Here is an 18,990-nt window from a genome sequence, read left to right as displayed (position 1 = left end):
TAAATGAACATTTTCAAATTTTAATTTAAAAAATTTTTGCTCTAATGTTTTGCCTGTTCTAATAACCCACTGCAAGTAGAGATTACTTTTTAAAAAGTTGTCGAACAGACCAGCCACTTCGGCGTGTACCCGAAACTGATCAGAGTTGGAGAATCTACTTGGCATTGTGGTGGGAGGTAGCCCATACAAGTTTGCTTTCTTTCTCCTTTCTTCAGAGTCTGTGGTCGAATGCCCCCGGAATTGCCATGGAAACGGAGAATGCGTTTCTGGGACATGCCATTGTTTTCCAGGATTTCTGGGCCCCGATTGTTCAAGAGGTATGTATTTAGTCGAATTCCTTTCTTAAGTAAATACAAATCTGCAGCAGGAATACAAGGAGTCCAGAATGTCACGTCACGGGAGGAAGAGAAACTGCCATGTGGCTTGTTCCAGAGATGTTTCTTTTCTTTCTCAAGCCTGATGAGAAAGATGGCTGTTAATTCTTCTGTCATGTTTTATTTTACAGCAGCCTGTCCGGTGTTGTGTAGCGGAAATGGGCAATATTCCAAAGGACGTTGTCTGTGCTTCAGCGGCTGGAAGGGTACCGAGTGTGATGTGCCCACCACCCAGTGCATTGACCCCCAGTGCGGGGGTCGTGGGATTTGTATTATGGGAACTTGTGTCTGCAACTCAGGATACAAAGGGGAAAACTGTGAAGAAGGTAAACACGTACATATTTACAGCTGTCCATTGTTATCCTCATAAAGAAATCTATTACACCAAAGACATCTTAGTTGCGGATTTATCCCTTTGGACCACCGCATCTTTTTTTGGGGGGGGGAGTTCTTTTTCTGTTCCAACCAGCTTTGAGATTTTGTTTTTTCTGCAATTTGTGAAGCACAGTGTTATAAAAGTCATTTTGATTACCATTCCTATAAAGCATTCAAAGCCGCTTTCTAAGACTATGAGTTAGAATGGAGGGGCCACTCTACGTTGGTAGAGGAGGTTCTTTGCTGGGAATCCCCTATACCAATGAAATTATGGGTCTGTATCCTCCAAAAAAAGAACTAAAAAACCATAGGGATCAAATATCACATTAATAATGAGATCATGAATTTAAAAATGAGAATTTTTCCCCTAACTAAAAAAAAGGAAACCAGACAGACAAAAGTCTTGATTTTTTTTCACATCTCAAAAGAATAACCCCTGTTTTATTCTGCCATCCCTCTTCTGCATGTGGCATTTTGGCATTTCTAACATCAAGGCTAATTTTGATATGTCACATGTGAAGCATCACATAATTTGTGAGTTCCAGAACTGTATATGGTGATGACATTCATGATGCCATAACACAGAACACTGTTGAATTTAAAAATATTTTTAAAAGGGAAAAGCACTATTTTCCTTCTTCAATCAAATTGATTTTATTGATCTGAACATACAAAGTAATGCAATTAAGCCTCTGGAATTAAATTTTCAGACCATTGACCCTACAAGTGTAAAGTTTTATTGAGTCAAATTGCTAAATTAAATCTCGTCATCTAAAGCACATTAAAGTGAATTAAGAAGGCTAGAGAGTATGCAACTCATTTATTTCTCAAACAGGTTGAGGGTCCTACCCAGCTGTCAGAACTCCATCTGAGTGGATTAGGTCAGTTGATAACTGATTGTTACAGAGAATCCAATACTTATTCCTTTCTGATTAGGCAGAAGAAAGAGCAAAAGTCTGAAACCTCAAGTGTATCTCAGTATAATTCAGGAAAATTACAAATCCTTGCAAGATTCTCAATTACCTAAATACCTTTGAGGCTGCTGCCTCTTATATGCGATGTCACTTGCTTTGCTATACAATTCTTCCAGAGGCTAACAAAGGCTTCTTCAGAGTTTGTCAACATATTTTGGTTGCTGGGCAATTGCCATCAGGACAACCAATATGTGACTGACTGTAAATGGAATTGAGCTCTTGTTCTGAACGGGGCCCCAGCCTATTTTTCCATCCTCTAGTTTATTATACATTCTTTCCTTTCCAGCACTCACTGATCCAATTATTCTGGACTCTCTCACTGGTCTCTCACACAGAACATATACATCCATTTCCTCTCTGTTTGCCTTGGCTCTGATCATCCCCCATGCCTGGAATGCATTCACCCCTCACCCTCACTTCTTAGAATCCCTGATTTCTTTCGAGACTCACCTTAAAGGCCACTCTCTTCATGAAGTCTTTCCTGCCCTCTACCCCACTCACCCCTCAGACTGCTAGGAGGCTTTCCTACAAAATCAATGCATATTTTGTATATACTTCTTACATGTACAGATTGACTCTCCCGGTAGAATGTAAGCTCCTTTAAGGCAGGGACTGTTTAGACTGTCTTTATGTCTTTAGAATCTGTTGGCACATAATAGGAGCTTTAAAAACTCTTGATGATACATGGATGGATGGATGTTCTTATACATTCTAGATTTATTTAGTCAAATTATTCTCATTTCTTTACAGCTGACTGTTTAGACCCTGGCTGCTCTAATCATGGGGTGTGTATCCATGGAGAATGTCATTGCAACCCAGGATGGGGTGGAAACAACTGTGAGATACTGAAGACCATGTGTCCGGACCAGTGCTCTGGGCACGGAACATACCTTCAAGAAAGCGGTACCTGTACTTGTGACCCAAACTGGACTGGCCCAGACTGCTCAAATGGTAAGGAGCATCAATTCAGCATCATCAGAGCACTTCATATTCTGATGTGTCTCCCTGTATGAATAAAGGACCTAGAATAGTTTAACATTTTGAACTCAAAAAAAACTTTTGGCAACTCTTTAAAAAATTATTTTTATGAAAATGAAATTATGTTACCTAGACATGTGGAAAGCTATATGAATAATTAGAAATAGAGTTAATTAGATATAGGGTAATTTTTAAGTCTCATTGTTGTGTACTGTTTTAGTGGAAACAGTACTGGCTTTAGAGCTGGAGTACGTGGGTGAGAATTACAGCTCTGTTCTGTGCTGTCTCTGTGAACTTGGACCAGGTGCTGAAAGTCTCTGAGCTTCAGTAAGTCATTTGAAATATTAAGAGATTGGACTAGAATACTTGTAAGGTTCCTTCCAGCGCTAAATCCATGATCCTGTGATCCCTCTGTGAGGAGACTTAGTATTAAATGGACCATTGGAAAAGATAGGTCTTTATTGGCAGAAGAACCCATTGCCTGCAGTCCATATCCAGGCCATTTCCCAATATGTGCTCAGTGCTACGTATAACATAGACATTTTATCATTGTTTGCTGAATTCGAATATGAGTCCCTGCTTCGGGGAGTTTCCAGGCTCCCTCCTCCTAAAACCTTCCCTGATTCATTTAACTGGAAGTCATCTCTCCCCTCTCAGAGTTTCGACCATTATCCCTCACTCTCTCCTTCACCTTCACCACATTCTCCGTTGTGTCAGTGACACGTCATGCCACCCATAGGGGACTTTAGAGCAGAGACTGTGGTTTTTTATCCTGTTCTAGTGTCTAACACAGAGCCTTGCTCGTGTTTTTTTATTGTTTTGTGGTTGTTGTTTGGATAGTTTTTAGTCACGTCCAACTCTTTGTGTCCACATTTGGGGTGTTCTTGGTAAAGATACCAGAGGGGTTCGCCGTTTCCTTCTCCAGCTCATTTTACAGAGAAGGAAACTGAGGCAAACAGGGTTAAATGACTTGCCCAGGGTCACACATCTGGTTAAGTTTCTGAGGCGAGATTTGAACTCATAAAAAGGAGTCTTCTGACTTCAGGCCTGGCACTCTAGCCACTGTACTACCTAACTGCCCCTGCACATAGTAGTTCCTAATAAATGTGTCTTGGATTGAATTGAACTGCTTTGTTGAAACAATGAGTGTGACCAGTCTTCCCTGGTAAAAAATGGGAGGCTTTGTTTAACTTGTGAAATTCAGCTACATTCTCTTTTTTCCTGACAGGCAAGTCATGATAATGGTAAACTAAAGAGACCTCAATTCAAACAAATAATTTCAGCTGTCAACAGAAGTGTAAACATGACATTAACTAATGACATATGTATAGAGAAATACCTCCCATCATGCCTCTGTATCCCATGCTTCCAGAAACAGGGATCTTTTAAAAATAATAATGGCGAGTGTATTTATGGTTGAAATGGCACTTCCTGTTTAGTTAATTAGCCAGTGTTTATTTATTTATTGCCTGCTAAGAGCCCAATACCATGGGAGGCCGTGTTTAATAGCGTACTATGACACTAAGACTTTTGGAACACCATGTATATGAGGAGTATAAGAACTACTTCCTACTCTCGATGGCTTTGCATTTTCCTTATTAAATTTACAATTACATTTTCCTTATTAATTTTCTCATGTGAGACTCAGAACATGAGAGTCACACATGAGAATAAAGACGCCAGCCAAGGACACACATATGGAGAGCTCTCTCCCATCCATGGGAGAAACAACATAAGTGATCAGTGTTTTGATTCATTAAGTGCAACAGGAGTTTAGAGGAGTCAGATAGCACTAGAAGACAAAATAATAAGGGAAGATTTCTTAGACAAGGTGGGGCATGAGACTTCAGATGATTTGTAGGATTTTGACAGGAGGGAAGGGCTTTCCAGACTCCTGAACAGCATGCAGAAAGATGCAGCTGTCGCACATAATGTAGAGATTTAATAGCGGCATGAATGGAGGTGAGTGAGAAGTGTGGTACAGTGGAAAGAACACTGATGCTGGAATCAGAAAACCTGGGTTCAAATCCCTCGTCTGACACTTAATTCTTTTGTGACCTTGGAGAAATCATTTAACTTCTGAGGCATCTAGGTGGTGGTGTGGACAGAGTGCTGGGCCTAGAGTCAAATTCAGCCTTAGACACTTACTGGCTGTGTGATCCTGGGCAAGTCACCTAACCTCTGTCTTCCTGGCTTTCCTCAAATGTAAAGTAGGATAATAACAGCAACTATCTCCCAGGGTTTTTGTGAGCACCAACTGAGATAATATTTGTAAAGTGCTTGGCACAATGGTTAGCATATGCAACCATAGGTGCTATGCAAATGCTTATTTCCTTCTCATCATCTGTAAAATGAAAGGACTGTACTAAATGGTTTCTGAGGTCCTTTCCAGATATACATGTATGATACTGTCATATGTTGTGAGCAACAACCTATCACACCCAAAAAAGTTACTATCTTAGCCTGACTCCTTTTATGAAACAAAATGTCTGCATTATACCTCTGTTTGCCTTCTCCCTGCCCCTTCCATGTTTTCCCTCACCTTGCTCCAGGTAGACCATCCTTCTGTATCACAAAAAGATGGTTTGGGAACCTTTTGCTCTTAAATTCAGTTAAAACTGCTGAACCCTCTGGCATGTTTTCTTCTGGTAACTCCCAGCTGGGTAAATCGTGGCCAGATTTCTGTTCACTCACTAAGATCTCAGTGGAAACCCTACTTCCTCCTTTTCTATGCTTATTTTCTCCCTCTAAGTCTAAATGACAGTTTTTTTTTTCTGGAGACCAATTCCTCTGCCCCTTATTATCCGTACAGAGGGCAAGGACACATTGCTTCATCTGGGATGTTGGAGTTGAGTAATGTGAAGAGATCAGCATGACTGGTGCGGAAAAATCCAGATTTGGGGGTAGAGGGGGTGGACTTGGGGAGAGAAGAATGGTCAGATAACATTTTCAATCAAGTGATAAGGTCAGAAAATATTCTGAGCCAGTAATAAGAGTATATGATGAAAAATTATACCACCACCACTATCACCCCCCACCCCCGGGCAGAAACTTGCAAAATTGAACAAATTGAGAATTTATTTTTTACCCAATTTAAAATATTTCACTGAGTTTTTTTTATACTTCTGATGTTCATACGCTGTGCATTTTAAATACATTCCTTGCTGCTGCAAACAATTATAGGCATTAGTATTTATTGATTACACAATATGGTAGGAAAAAACTGTTTTGCATAGTTCATTTGTCATAGGTGGAAAAAGCCTGTGCTTTGTAATTTTTGCTTTAATCTCCCCAAAAGATCCTACGTTTCACACAAATGGTTTAAGCAGTTCTCCACGAAAGTGACAACAGACCACAGTTCGCTAATGCCAGAATCCAAAGATCGCAAACAGTCCATTCAGCTTCTCATTAGTATAGGCTTCCCTTAGGAACAACTGCAATATGCTCCTGAGGCTGAAGGGGGATGACAGTTGTCACCGTATTAATATGGAGACAACACAGCACCCTATGCCCAGCCTTTCCCATGTCCCAGAGGAATTTGGGGGGGAAATTAGATGAGGTCAAGCTGTGTCTGTCTTTTTCAGACCATTCCCCATTTTCTCAGCAAGAGAATATTGTAACATTCTCCCTTCTCTCCAAGGCGGGAAGGGGAGAACAGGGTAGCCAATCTCTCTTCCACACATGGGTAGTTCCCTCCTAGGAGGGAAGAAAAAAAATAGATGTTGTCTAATTAACCCTCCCATTGATCTAATATTGCAGAGTTACTAGTGCTTCTGTTGTACAAATTGAGGCAAATGAAGCTTAATCATCTTACTGAGCACCTTGGTAGGTTCATGGGGATCTAGGGGAGCTGAGAGTATGGAGTGGAGAAAAAGGGGTTCCCTGGAGGCCTCAAGGGGTGATTCCACAGCAGCCTTTAGGAGCCTTGAGGAAACGGCCTCCAGTGGGTGTTGATCATTTGGTAGTTAAGAGACAAGTCTGGGAGTAGGTGAGCACAGGAAAGGGGAAAAGCAGACAATGAGTGTGTTTGTGGTTGTGGATTGAAGCATAACTGAAGAATGAGAACCGTGTTTGGCGAGTGAGCAAGGAAGGGTATACAAAGAAAGAAAACCTTCAGGGAGCTCACATTTTATTGGAGAAGACAGCATGCAAACAACTACATGCACACAAGATATATACCTATATACACACTATATTTATACACACCTATGGATATAGGTGTGTAAACATACTTGGGCATCTAAGTGGCACAGTGGATAGAGGGCTGAGCCTGGAGTCAGGAAGACCTAAGTTCAAATGTGGCCTCAGACACTTGCTAGCTGTGTGACCCTGGACAAGTCACTTAACCACTATCTGTCTCAATTTCCTCATCTGTAAAATGAGATGGAGAAGGAAAAAGCACACCACTCCAGTATCTTTGCCAAGAAGACGCCAGATGGGGTAATGAAGAATCAGACACGACTGAAAAAACTGAATAACGGCAACATATATATATCCATATGCACATACACACATCTATATACACATATACATATAACACACTTATGTGTGTGTATAAAATCATCCCTCCCAGGAGAGAACTACCCATGTAGGAAAGAGAGATTAGCCACCCTGTATTCCTCTTCCTGTCTTAGAGAGAAAGGTGAATGCTACAGTATTGTCTTTTATCTATCTATCTATCTATCTATCTATCTATCTATCTATCTATCTATTTATTTATTTATTTTGCTTTTTGTTAAGGGGATCAGGGTTAAGTGACTTGCCCAAGGTCACACAGCTAGTAAGTAATGTTGTCTTGCTAAGCAATTAGGGAGTGGCCTGAAAAAGCCAGATATAGCTTGACTTCATCTAATCTTTTCCCCAAATGTGTGTGTGTATGCATCTATATTTGTGTTTGTTTATAGATAGATATAATTGTAGGTAATAGCAGAGAGAAAGCTCTAGCAATTTTGGCTCTCCGTGTGGACTCCTTAAAGGTAGAGGTTCTGTTTCCTATTTCTTTTTTATCTCCTCCCTTCTCTCATCTCTCCTGTCCTCACTCCTGTTGTTTCTCTCTTCCTTCCCTTTTTCCTTCTCACACATACATACAAACCCTCCACATAAAGAATCTTAGCATTTTTTGATATCCCACTGTGGGATATCAGATAAGGTACACATCCTGGGGTCAGGAAGATGCAGGTTCAAATCCCATCTCAGATACTTATTCCTTATGTGACCCCAGACAAGTAACTTGCTTGTATCATCTATAGAATAGGGGGTTGGACTTGAGAGTCTCTAAGATACCTTCCAATTCTAAATCTATACAGCTTTGATCAAGGCCAAGGCCAGCCCTTTCATTGCACAGATGAGGTATCTGAAGAAAAGACAAGTTAAATCATTTTCCCAAGGCCATACCAAAAGTTCTAAGATTCCAATTTCAAGGAACCTCCCATCTGGTCGGAGAGACAAGGCTTAAATGCTTGAAGAGTTAAATAATAATACAAGATAACAATCAAGAAAAAAGATATTACAAGGGAGTTGGATCTTGAATTACAGCTGGAATGAATCATAGGCTCATAGATTTTGAACTGAAAAAGACTATCCAGAGTAGGGTCAGATTGTCCAACTCTGTTACTTTTTGTTGTTATTCAGTCATTGCAGTCACGTCCAACTCTTCATGACCCTATCTGGGGGTTTCTTGGCAAAGATAGTGGAATGGTTTGCCATTTCCTTCTCCAGCTCCTTTAACAAATGAGGAAACTGAGGCAAATCGGGTGGAGCGACTTACCCAGGGTCACACATCTAGTAAGTGTCTGAGGCTGCTTTTGAATTCAGGTCCTCTTGACTCCAGGACTGTGTCTCTAGCCACCGTGCCATCTGGCCGTCCTCTGTTATTTTACATATGAGGAAATTGGCCCACGAAATTGAAGTAGTTTGCCTAAGGTCACATAGCTATCGTCAGACCAGAAGTCAGATTCTAGACCATCTAACTTCAAATTCAGTGCTCTTTCTTTTATTTCTTAATTTTATCTTTTATTATGAATTGAACAACCATCAACACACACGTGAACATTTCAGTAGACAAAGAACTGGAAAGAAGATTTCAATGAAATATGAACTTCTTTGATGTAGTTTTTTTTTTAAAGTGGTAGTAAATTTAACACAGTAGAAATAACAAGTGTCCTGCCCGTCTGTGTACCCTTCTGAACTTCCTTCTCCCTTCTGTATAATCTGTTAATGTTTCATTGACTGGTTTTTTCCCCACATCACTAACACTACCCCCCAACTCCCACTCCCTCCTAATAGGAGCCTTCCCTTATAACAAATAAGTATGTTCTAGAAAAAACAAGCCAGCCTATTGATTGTGTGTGAAAATGCATTTGTTCTTACAAGGCTCATTCCACAACATCAGTAGCTAAAATTTATATAGTGCTTTAAGGTTTTCAAAACACTTCCCTCATCACAACCCTGTGAAGTCAGGAGTGAAAGTGACTGTTGCCAGAGAGGGTGATGACCTACCCGAAATCCAAACTGTACAACTGGAGTATTAAGTGGCAAAGCTGAGACATGAAGCTAGGGTCCTCAAAGCTTCTACAGTCTCGCACTTTGTGAATGCATGAATACAATGAATTCAGAAGAGCTGGAGGGGTGGTCTATGGGCTGAAGGTTGCTTAGCAAGGTTCCATGGATGCTGATGGCCTTGAAGGAGAGGTGGGGTTTGGTGAATTATATTCCTGCATTCCTGCAGGTGGACAAGTCAGACCCAAAACACAGGAGAAAAGAGCTCAGTAAGGTGATGGCAAATAGGCCAGTTTGTCTAGGGCAGTGAGATTTTTGTTTTGGTGGAGGAGGGAGGCTAGTAAAATTGTGGAAGGCCTTGAATGACAGAGTAAAGGGGATTGGGGGGATGATTATTATCATCACCTGGCATTGATAAAGTAGCCACATGGGGCAGGGCACTGTTCTAAGTTATGTTCTAACTTCATGGCCTGCTTTTGTAAATATGGTCGGTAAAAGCAAGGTTCACAGTGTGTAATTAGCCATCTCTGTTGGGTGGATGCATTTTCTCCTTCTAAAATAAGGACAGAGCTGTTCAAATTTGACTTCACTCACTCACTGTGTGACCCTGGGCAAGTCATTTAACATCTATTCGCCTTGGTTTCCTCAACTGTAAAATAAGGATAAAAACATCACCTACCTTGCAAAGTTGTTGGGAGGATCCAGTGAGCTAGTATTTGTAAAAGCGAGTAACACAGTACTTGACACGTAGTATTAGATAAATGCTTATTCCATTCCTTTCACCTTCCCATGGGCAGACAGTCAGTAAGTGCCAGAGAAGGCCCTGAACTCTGGCCTTCCTGCCTCCAAAGAGGCCTGTCTCTATCTTATTGCTTCCGACATTCACGTTACACATTGCTGTATCTACTTGGAACAAGCCACTTAGAAAATTAATCACATTTGCCAGAATATAATGTTTGCTTTATCTTGAGATTTGCTTCCAGTTTTCCCTTGCTGTCAGTCTTTGCATCTTACTCAAATTAGCACCTCCACAAGTTATCTAAACTGATGTTTTCCCCACACAAATAATACTGAAAGGGTTGAGAGAAATGAACAATAATAACTCACATTTATAGAGTACTGGGTGGCTTATACAGCTGACACTGAGCCTTTGCCCTCGGTTGGATCAATAGCCTAATCCCTGTTTACAGATGAAGAGGGCTTAGTGAGTTGGCCAGGGTCATACCCTGATAATCATTGGAGCTGAAGTCCATTGCCCCAGAAGACCCTAGGTCCAGCACTCTATCCACTACTGCATCATACTAAGAAGAAGTAGGTCAGTTTTTAAAGTACATAAATCTTAAGGACTATGGACCTTTCCTTTTTGTGAACCAGTCATATTTCACTGTGGACTCACAGCTGGGGAGCAAAGATCTAAATAATTTTTATAGAAAAGGCTTGTGATAGCCCCTAAATAACAACAACAAAAACTAATTCAATCCATACTTGTAAAAGAGAATTGGTATGAGCTGAAAATAGATGTTTAGAAGCTAAACCTTAATTAAAAGATTAAATCAGCTGCAAAAAAAGTCTTCTGGTTTCACATCATTATTTTATATGTTGAAAAGTCATGGTTCTCACTCATATGTAGTTTTATTTATGATATCACCAATAAGCAGCATTTACTGAGTGCCTGCTGGGTGCTAGGCCACTGTGGGCTCTATCCTAGATATTGAAAAAAGCAAAAGGAAGCTGGCCCTGACCTCAAGGAATCGACTATCTATTGATATTCTATGTACTTCAAAAATGAACAGTTTTCACCATGTACAAAATGACTGTGACATAGTTATTATGAGAAGAGAAAATGTATTTAATGCAGAGTGAATGCTTACTGAGCTCTGCCAGCAATGATCTCCCATGTTCATATGTAGACTGAAACCTTATTCAGAATCAATAATAGCAAAGATTGCAGAATAAAATATATCATTGTTCATCTTCTGAAGACATCTGAGATTATTACTACATGCTTCAGATATGAAATCTGGTCATTTCTTAGCACAACTAAATTTAACCCTTAAAACTGACAAGGAAGAAATTTGATCATTTATCCTGTGTGTGAGTCAAGGCATAGTAACTGTATAATTATGAATCGTTAAACTTGCTTCTGAAGAAAACCTCTGTTATCAACTGCCACACTTAAAGTTGGAAAAATGACCTTCAGATAGCTGAATTCTGTAAACAAGTGGCCTTTTCCCATAAAGAAACATTTGGTTAAACTACTAAAAGAGAAGGAATGAATTATTTCCATCACATAGTTTAAAGGTTTGAAAGCCACAGAGCTTTCCTCTATCTTCATCAGCAGTTTGTCCATTAATTAGCCCTTCAATTCTACTTCAATTGAATTAACTCTAATTAATAAGTTCATTACCAAGATTGACGCACCTTGCTCAAAGCTAGTGTGCTAAATGCTGATAAACACCTTCACCCTAATGAAAAATTGATTAGATTGAAGAGAAAGGGTACCTCTGAAATAAACCTTTCTCTCCTGGAGCTGAGTTGATGTTATGTTGTTCTGAAGTTAATCAAACCATCTTGGATCTCTTAATCAAAAATTTAATTCAAAGTAGATAGAAAATGTGGCATAGGAGGAAAAAAAAACCCACTAGCTCTCTTCCTATAAACATTCCTGACTGTTTCTTATAAGAAATGTCACAGCTCCTTGATGTGGTATTTAATGTTCTATAACTCTTCAAGACAAAGAATTATGGTGTCCGAGAAAGAAAACATAGCCAGAGAATGAAGAAAGCAGAAACAAGCTACTCTATATGTAGGCTGTTCCAATTACTTTTTTTAAGGGAAGAAAAATAAGGGCTGAACTCTGTTTTCTATTTCAGTCGAGAATAATTTCAGCGTTTTATTGTTAAGCTCATTCTCTTTTATGAGAAGACCAAAACTGAAGAGAACAGTCATACAAACAAAAAAGCAGACTAACTTTATTCCGGTGAGAAGGGGGGGGGGGGGGGCCCGGCCGGCTTCCTTTTGGGGTTTATTTTTTTTTTCCTTTCAGAGGCCGGCATTGCTCAAATGAAGCTTTTAAAACATTGGACAAACCACAGTAATCTAAATGAGCATCTCACATTCATAAATTCTTTGGGTGGAGGTGATGTAACTATAGATTTTGGCCCATGAACACCTTTGGCCTTAGGAATCTTAATAGCTGCAAAAGAATGTGTTCCATAGTTATGTGCTAATTTGTTTTTTAAACAGTTTTTCTATTATTTAAGCAAAACTACTCATAGCTGTCAACAGTACAAATTTACTGAAAAGGAAAAAGAACAATCTCTTTTATTTAGCCAACATGTCATCATGTCAGAAGCAAGCTAATGTGCTCACGTTAGTATGTTATTTTTAATAATTAAGGGGAAAGGAAGGTTATCGTGGAAATGAATATTTTTAAAATCTGAAGGATAGCTTTATTAATTGTTGATGTACATAGAATGACCTTTTTTCCCGTTACAATTAGACACTGTAAAATACAGTGTTAAATTTTAAATTATTCACTAAATTTTAACTGGCATAAAGACATATTTCCAGCTGCAAAGTGTTACCCTTATGAAATAAGTGAATATAATGAGAAATTGTTCATACCTGGTGAAAGTACTATAGATACTACAGTAAGGTAGCAGGTAAGGTAATGGGTAAACAAGCATAAACAAAAAGTTAAAATTCCCTATTTATTCATTCTTCAGAGCCATACCAGAAATCGCATTTTGTCGGTAAATTCTTATGATTTTATTTCCAACGATGTTGCTTTTTCACTCGGATTGGAGTTTAAGGTATAGCACTGCTCATTAATTTTGTCTCTCTCTTTTGCTTCTCCCCTCCCTTTTTTTTCTCTGTTTCCTCTCTTTTCAATATAGAAATATGCTCGGTGGACTGTGGCTCACATGGGGTTTGCATGGGGGGAACTTGTCGCTGTGAAGAAGGCTGGACCGGCCCAGCATGCAATCAAAGAGCCTGCCACCCCCACTGTGCGGAACATGGAACCTGCAAAGATGGGAAGTGTGAATGCAGCCAGGGATGGAACGGAGAGCACTGTACCATTGGTAGGCCTGCTGTACTTTCATATCTATCTTCAACATAAAACTAAAAAGCTCGGACTGTTGGCTTTCCCTGCTTCTGAAATACAGTGCTTTGAAGCTTATTCCTTCAAAGCATTACCGCCTGTCATTCTGCATAAAGGAATTAATATTTTAAATAAGGATATCATTATATAATGGCTATTCAGTTCCTTTCAGGCCCACTGCCACAAATGCAGGGCATAAGAATCCTTCCTTCGTTATTTCATTTGTGATGGCCATGAAAATTGACTCCCATGGAAAAAGAAGATACTCTCCCTATTTATAAACAGATCTTCATTATGGACTCTGTCTCATTTTTATATGCTGCCATCTTATCGCTTGGTAACCATAGCCATATTTATTTTTTACTTTAAAAGATCCATGATTTTACTGGTACACCAGGTATAGTCATCTCCTCTCTGCCTCAGCAGATGCTTCTTTGGTGATTTTTTTTTTGTGGCCATAAAAATTGTATATCTGCTCGTCAGTCCTCTAGAGCCAGGCCTCTAGACTGAGACTCAGAGGGCCAGGCTCTGTTCTTGGCCCATTATTCAGAAGGCCAGTTTGTCTTCTGCTGGCATAACTTCTAAGACCTCAGGGTGACTTCTGTGCCACATTGAAGCAACCAGGTTAAGACCTTCAGGAAAGATTTTTTTCCTCCAGAAAAAAATAGTAACTCCAAAGCTGTCATCTTGTTTGGCCTTCGTTTTTATACCTCTTACTATATCTAGTATGGCAAGAAATAGATCAAATGCAAAAATCTAGTTGTTATTCAAGAATTTTGTGTTGGAAAACATTATATGAATATATTTGGTTTCCAGACATACATTTAGGTCCAAGGGCAATGATAAGTTAATGATACAAAATAGAGTTTAGCATTCAAATGTCCATTCATTGTTGTTTGTTGGGGATCAGAAAGCATCCAGAGGTTATCTGTCCCCATATAGTCAAGGTGCTCGCCTTAGTTTTTAGCATATTTATTTTACTACAGTAAAAGCATCCAGTGAGGGGGGTAGGGGTGGAAAGGGAACCAGCCAACAATAAAGGTAAAAGTAACCTTCCAGCCACTCCAGTGAACAGGTGGAATGACCATAGTTACAGGGAATTTGATAAGTCAAAATATCCCATTATCTTTTGCTTCCCTCTATGTCACAGTTAATATTTGTAAAGGTCCAGAAAGTGTATTTTTTGATAAAATATTTCCTGGGGACACAAACTTATTGGCTAGAACCCTAGATGATTTCTTAGGCAAATTTTCAGGTATTATCTCTACATTTTATTTTCTCTAAAAATTTGCATATTCTGAATAATGCCAGAGGGAAATTGTATTCACCTCTTTACTGTAAAACATTATAATTGCATGTATATTGCAACATACATTCAAATATTTACTATAAAATGTATATTTTACTACAGAACATTATAATCATAAAATTAGAGGAAGGTCCTTTCTGATCTTCTTTAACCCATTTAAATAGCTTATAGAATGCGTCATGATTTAGATTTAACCAAAAAGTGAAACTTCTTTCTGACTGTGATTGGGTCAAAGCTTCAGGAAACTGTTAAAGACCAAACTAGGTTTCCTTTGTTCATAGAGTGACTTTCATTTGTGATCAGCAGCAATGACTTGTCTGTTCAGTAGCAATGAAAATCGGCCTCAGTGTCAGGAAACATAAATTAAAATCTGTCCTCTGACCTATACAGAATGTGTGGCAAGTGGGACTGAAACTCTCAGTGCCCCCAGACAAATCTCACAGGACTGTCAGTTGTTGCAAAGCAGGTGCTGGTCTGACTTGGTGGAGGAGCTTGTATGTTATCTGTCTATGTCTAAATCTAAACCTGTATTTAGCTATCTATACATATGTGTGCATACATATATATAAAGATATACATATATATCATTTTATTCTCCTACTCTGTTGGTTAACAAACATTTATTAAGTATTTACTATGTGCTACGCACTGTGCTAAGTACAAGGCTTACAAAGAAAGGCAAAAACAGTTCCTGCCCTCAAGGATCTTACATATATATACATACACAAACATATCTATATTAATTATAGCTTTTGTTGGAAATCTGATATTTCTTTGTACTGCTCTGTATTTCTGTACATGAAGAAGAATTCTCTCTCCTACATAAAACTTTTGATGCACATATCAAGCTCTTAATAAATGCTTGCTGACTAACATGATAATTGTGTGTTATTCTTGGGCCAAAAAACCTCCCTTGGCACAAAAGCCCAACTGATAGTAGAATCTAGGAAAAAGATAATTCTCCAGGGAGCATTACCCTGGCATTTTCTAGATCCCATAAATAGGGAGGAAAGATAAAAAAAAAAACTCCTCTAACTCTTTGATTATAATATATATGGATTATATAATAAATGCATATAGAGCAATTTGCACATATATACATTTATTTATATATTTTGGAACACCAAGAAGTTATCTGGAGGCAAATTTAACTTGCTGAGAAGCAATTAATAAATCATTCTGTTATTGGTTTTATGACCTTGACAGGATTACTGAGGACAATAGTTATACATGAATGATTGTTTTTGTACCATTTTTCCAAGGTTTTAGACACAGAGTTTTTGTGACCTTGGGTTTGTAGGTGTTTTCAGACCTTTATTTTTATAACAAAGTTTGTAATCATTATGGTAATCATTATTTCTAAATATTTGACTTGTGTCCATTTTAAATCCTAAGTGTAGACACTTTAAAGGTAAAATACCAGCCCTCATTCAAAAAATATTAATTATAACAATCCCCAAAGTGTTTCTCTTCAGAGAAGTGGAAAGTTGTTTTATTATTATTTTTTTGGGGGGAGGAGGGGTCTTTGTTTTGCTTTCTGTACCATTAGAATTCATTATTCTAACTCTTGGCTTACAGAGATCAAAGTTGCCTTTTCTCCCATCCAAATGTATAGTCCTACCGTGAGGAATAGGAAAAGAGGCCTTTTTGAGTCACAAATTTAACAGCACAGGAAGTGTCCATACGAAGTTAGCTGTGGAGGCTTCTACTGCTATGCATTTTCTATCAACTCAAACACTTGTGTGCCTTTCTGACAGAAACTTCTACTTGGTGGAAGAATGCCCATAAATCAGCAAGATTTTTTTTTCTTGCTCCATATTATGTGCCGTCTCATCAAATACAAACAGGGAGGTTAATTGAAAGAGAGATGGAAGAGAAATTAAACAGTTAGAAGCAAACAGAAGTTCTCAGTAGAAAGCAGAGAATATCCTTCATTAGTCATTTCACTGTCTCATAAACTCTGTGCATGCTTTCATAAAACCATGGGTATATTGATAGTAAAATAGGTTATGAATTTAGAGGGTTCACTTAACACCCTATCTACCTGACGGATCCTGTCCACATTTTTTGATTAATGGGTACATATTTTCTTCCCACCATGAATCTTTTGTGTCGCAGAACTCATACATTTGTTTGAAGGTGCATTACCCCGTGTCCTTGTACTCTTCCTGAGTTGAATATGAGTAGCAATACATGCGAATACTATTTTCTAAATGAAACAAAAAGAAATAGTAATTTTAAAATGCCATAACTATAAAAAATTTTGTGGATGTGAAATTTTAATAACAAGGAATTTAAAATATATGTAAAGTACTTTGCAAATCTTAAAGTTCTATATCAATGCTAGTTACTATTATTATTATTACTAGTATTTAAAGTATTTCTAAAATAAAAGTCATAATTCACCCCTTTTCAAAAAGATGATGAAACCAAGATGCAGAGAAGATAGATGATTTACCCAATACCATACCAATGTCAAGTATAAGTAAAGAGGTCTTTGACTCATTATTAAACTTGGGGAAAAAAAACTTGAACTTAGGCTACCAGATCATATTAGGCATATCACTTTGTATCAACTCTGTATATTTATATTTTTTACATTTCCTTTTTTCCCCAATTGCATGTTAAAACAATTCTTTAACCTTTGGGATTTTTTTTTTAAGTTTTGAGTTCCAAATTCTATGCCTCCCCCCTCCCTGAGACAGTAAGCAATCTGATATACATCATACATGTACAGTCATGTAAAATATTCCCATAGTAGTCATTTTGTACAAGAAGACCTGAAGAAAGAAAAAGAGGGAAAGGAAAGAAAGGAGGGAGAGAGAAAGAGAGAGAGAGAGAGAGAGAGAGAGAGAGAGAGAGATTGTATGCTTGAGTCTGTATTCAGATATTATCAGTTTTTTCTCTGAAGGCAGACAGCATGTTTCATCATGAATCCTTTGGGAAGGTCTTTGATTATCGTTTTTGCTGAGAATAGCTAAGTCATTCACAATTCTTCTTTGTCAGCTATTGCTGTTACTGTGTACAGTGTTCTCCTGGTTCTGCTCACTTCACTTTGCATCAGTTTATGTAAGTCTGTCCAGGTATTTCTGAAATGATCCTGCTTGTCATTTCTTATAGCACAATAATATTCCATCACAATGATCAAAGGCACAAAGACTGAACTTGTGTGCCTGATTTCATCCTACATATTTTTAAAATGATAAGAAAATTTTACAACATTCAGAAGGAAAGTAATAAAAATGGCTAAAGAATTACAAATAAGATTTATAAATGGAAGTTAAGATAATTGGTATTTTTTAAATGTGTGTAAATAATTTCTCCTGTGGAATACTATTATGCTATAAGAAATGATGAACAGGCTGACTTCAGAAAAACCTGGAAAGACTTGTATGGTCTGATGCTTAGTGAAGTGAGCAGAACCAAGAGAATGTTGTACACAGTAACAACCACGTTGTGTGATGACTGATACTGATAAACTTAACCCTTCTCAGCAATTCAGGGATCTAAGACATCCCCAAAGGCCTCATGATGGAAAATGCTATCCACAAAGAAGAGAGAACTACAGAGTTTGAATGCAGATCGAAGCATACTGTTTGCTATTTTTTTCTTCTGTTGTGTTTTGTTTCCTCTTTCTGGCGGTTCCTCCTCTTGGTTCTAATTCTTACTTACAACATCACTAATGTGAAAATATGTTTAATAGGAAGGTATATGTATAACCTACATCAGATTGCGTGCCATCTTGGGGAGGAAGGTGGAGAGGGAGGGGGAGAAAAATTTAAAACATCAATCTTATGGAAGTGATTACTGATAATTCAAAATAATTAATTTTTTAAAAAAATAAAAAAATAATAATTTCTCCTAACAGTTTGAATTTGGGAAGGAAAAAAAAGCAAAGAAAGGGAGAACCTGAACATTGCCTTGACCAAATCCAGAGTTTTTCACCAAAACCAGATCTGGACACATCAGGATAACTAAATTGGGTTATTCACTTATCCTCTGCCTTAAAAAAAAAAATAAAAAGCTCTCTACCCAACTAGCTCACTGTTAGAGCTTATTGGAAATTGCAGATACCAACTATGGAGGTCTGTGTTTACACTTCTAATACTGTCATTCTCAAATACTAAGTAATAAGGGTCTAAAGCTTCTGAAGTCTTGTCTGCTGCTTTTTCCCAGTCTACATTCAGTAAGCATTCATTAAGCACTTACTGTGTGTCACGCACTGTGTTAAACCTGCCCACATTCTGATTGGAGAGACAAGATACAAACAACTGTGTACATACAATAAATCTATGGGACAAATTGGAGGAAATCTCAGGGGGAAGGCACTAACATTGAGGGCAATAAAGAAAAGCTTCTTGCAGAAGGTATAATTTT

The 18,990-nt window shown here is 38.2% G+C and overlaps 1 protein-coding gene across 2 annotated transcripts in view; it reads left to right on the top strand.

Moving 5' to 3' along the window:
* LOC114024545 (teneurin-3) overlaps positions 1-18,990 on the top strand; it is a 440,254-nt gene that overhangs the window by 284,380 nt on the left and 136,884 nt on the right. For both annotated transcript variants that reach the window (XM_027837581.1, XM_027837579.1), the window contains exons 8-11: positions 216-317; positions 506-700; positions 2,474-2,674; positions 13,099-13,284. In XM_027837581.1, the coding sequence (XP_027693382.1) occupies positions 216-317; positions 506-700; positions 2,474-2,674; positions 13,099-13,284 (684 nt within the window). The remainder of the gene's footprint in view (positions 1-215; positions 318-505; positions 701-2,473; positions 2,675-13,098; positions 13,285-18,990) is intronic.

This window comes from Vombatus ursinus, unplaced genomic scaffold (genome assembly GCF_900497805.2).
Source record: "Vombatus ursinus unplaced genomic scaffold, bare-nosed wombat genome assembly UNPS02014821.1, whole genome shotgun sequence".
In the NCBI taxonomy this organism is placed as follows: domain Eukaryota; kingdom Metazoa; phylum Chordata; class Mammalia; order Diprotodontia; family Vombatidae; genus Vombatus; species Vombatus ursinus.
This window is presented reverse-complemented; position numbering and strand designations above follow the sequence as displayed.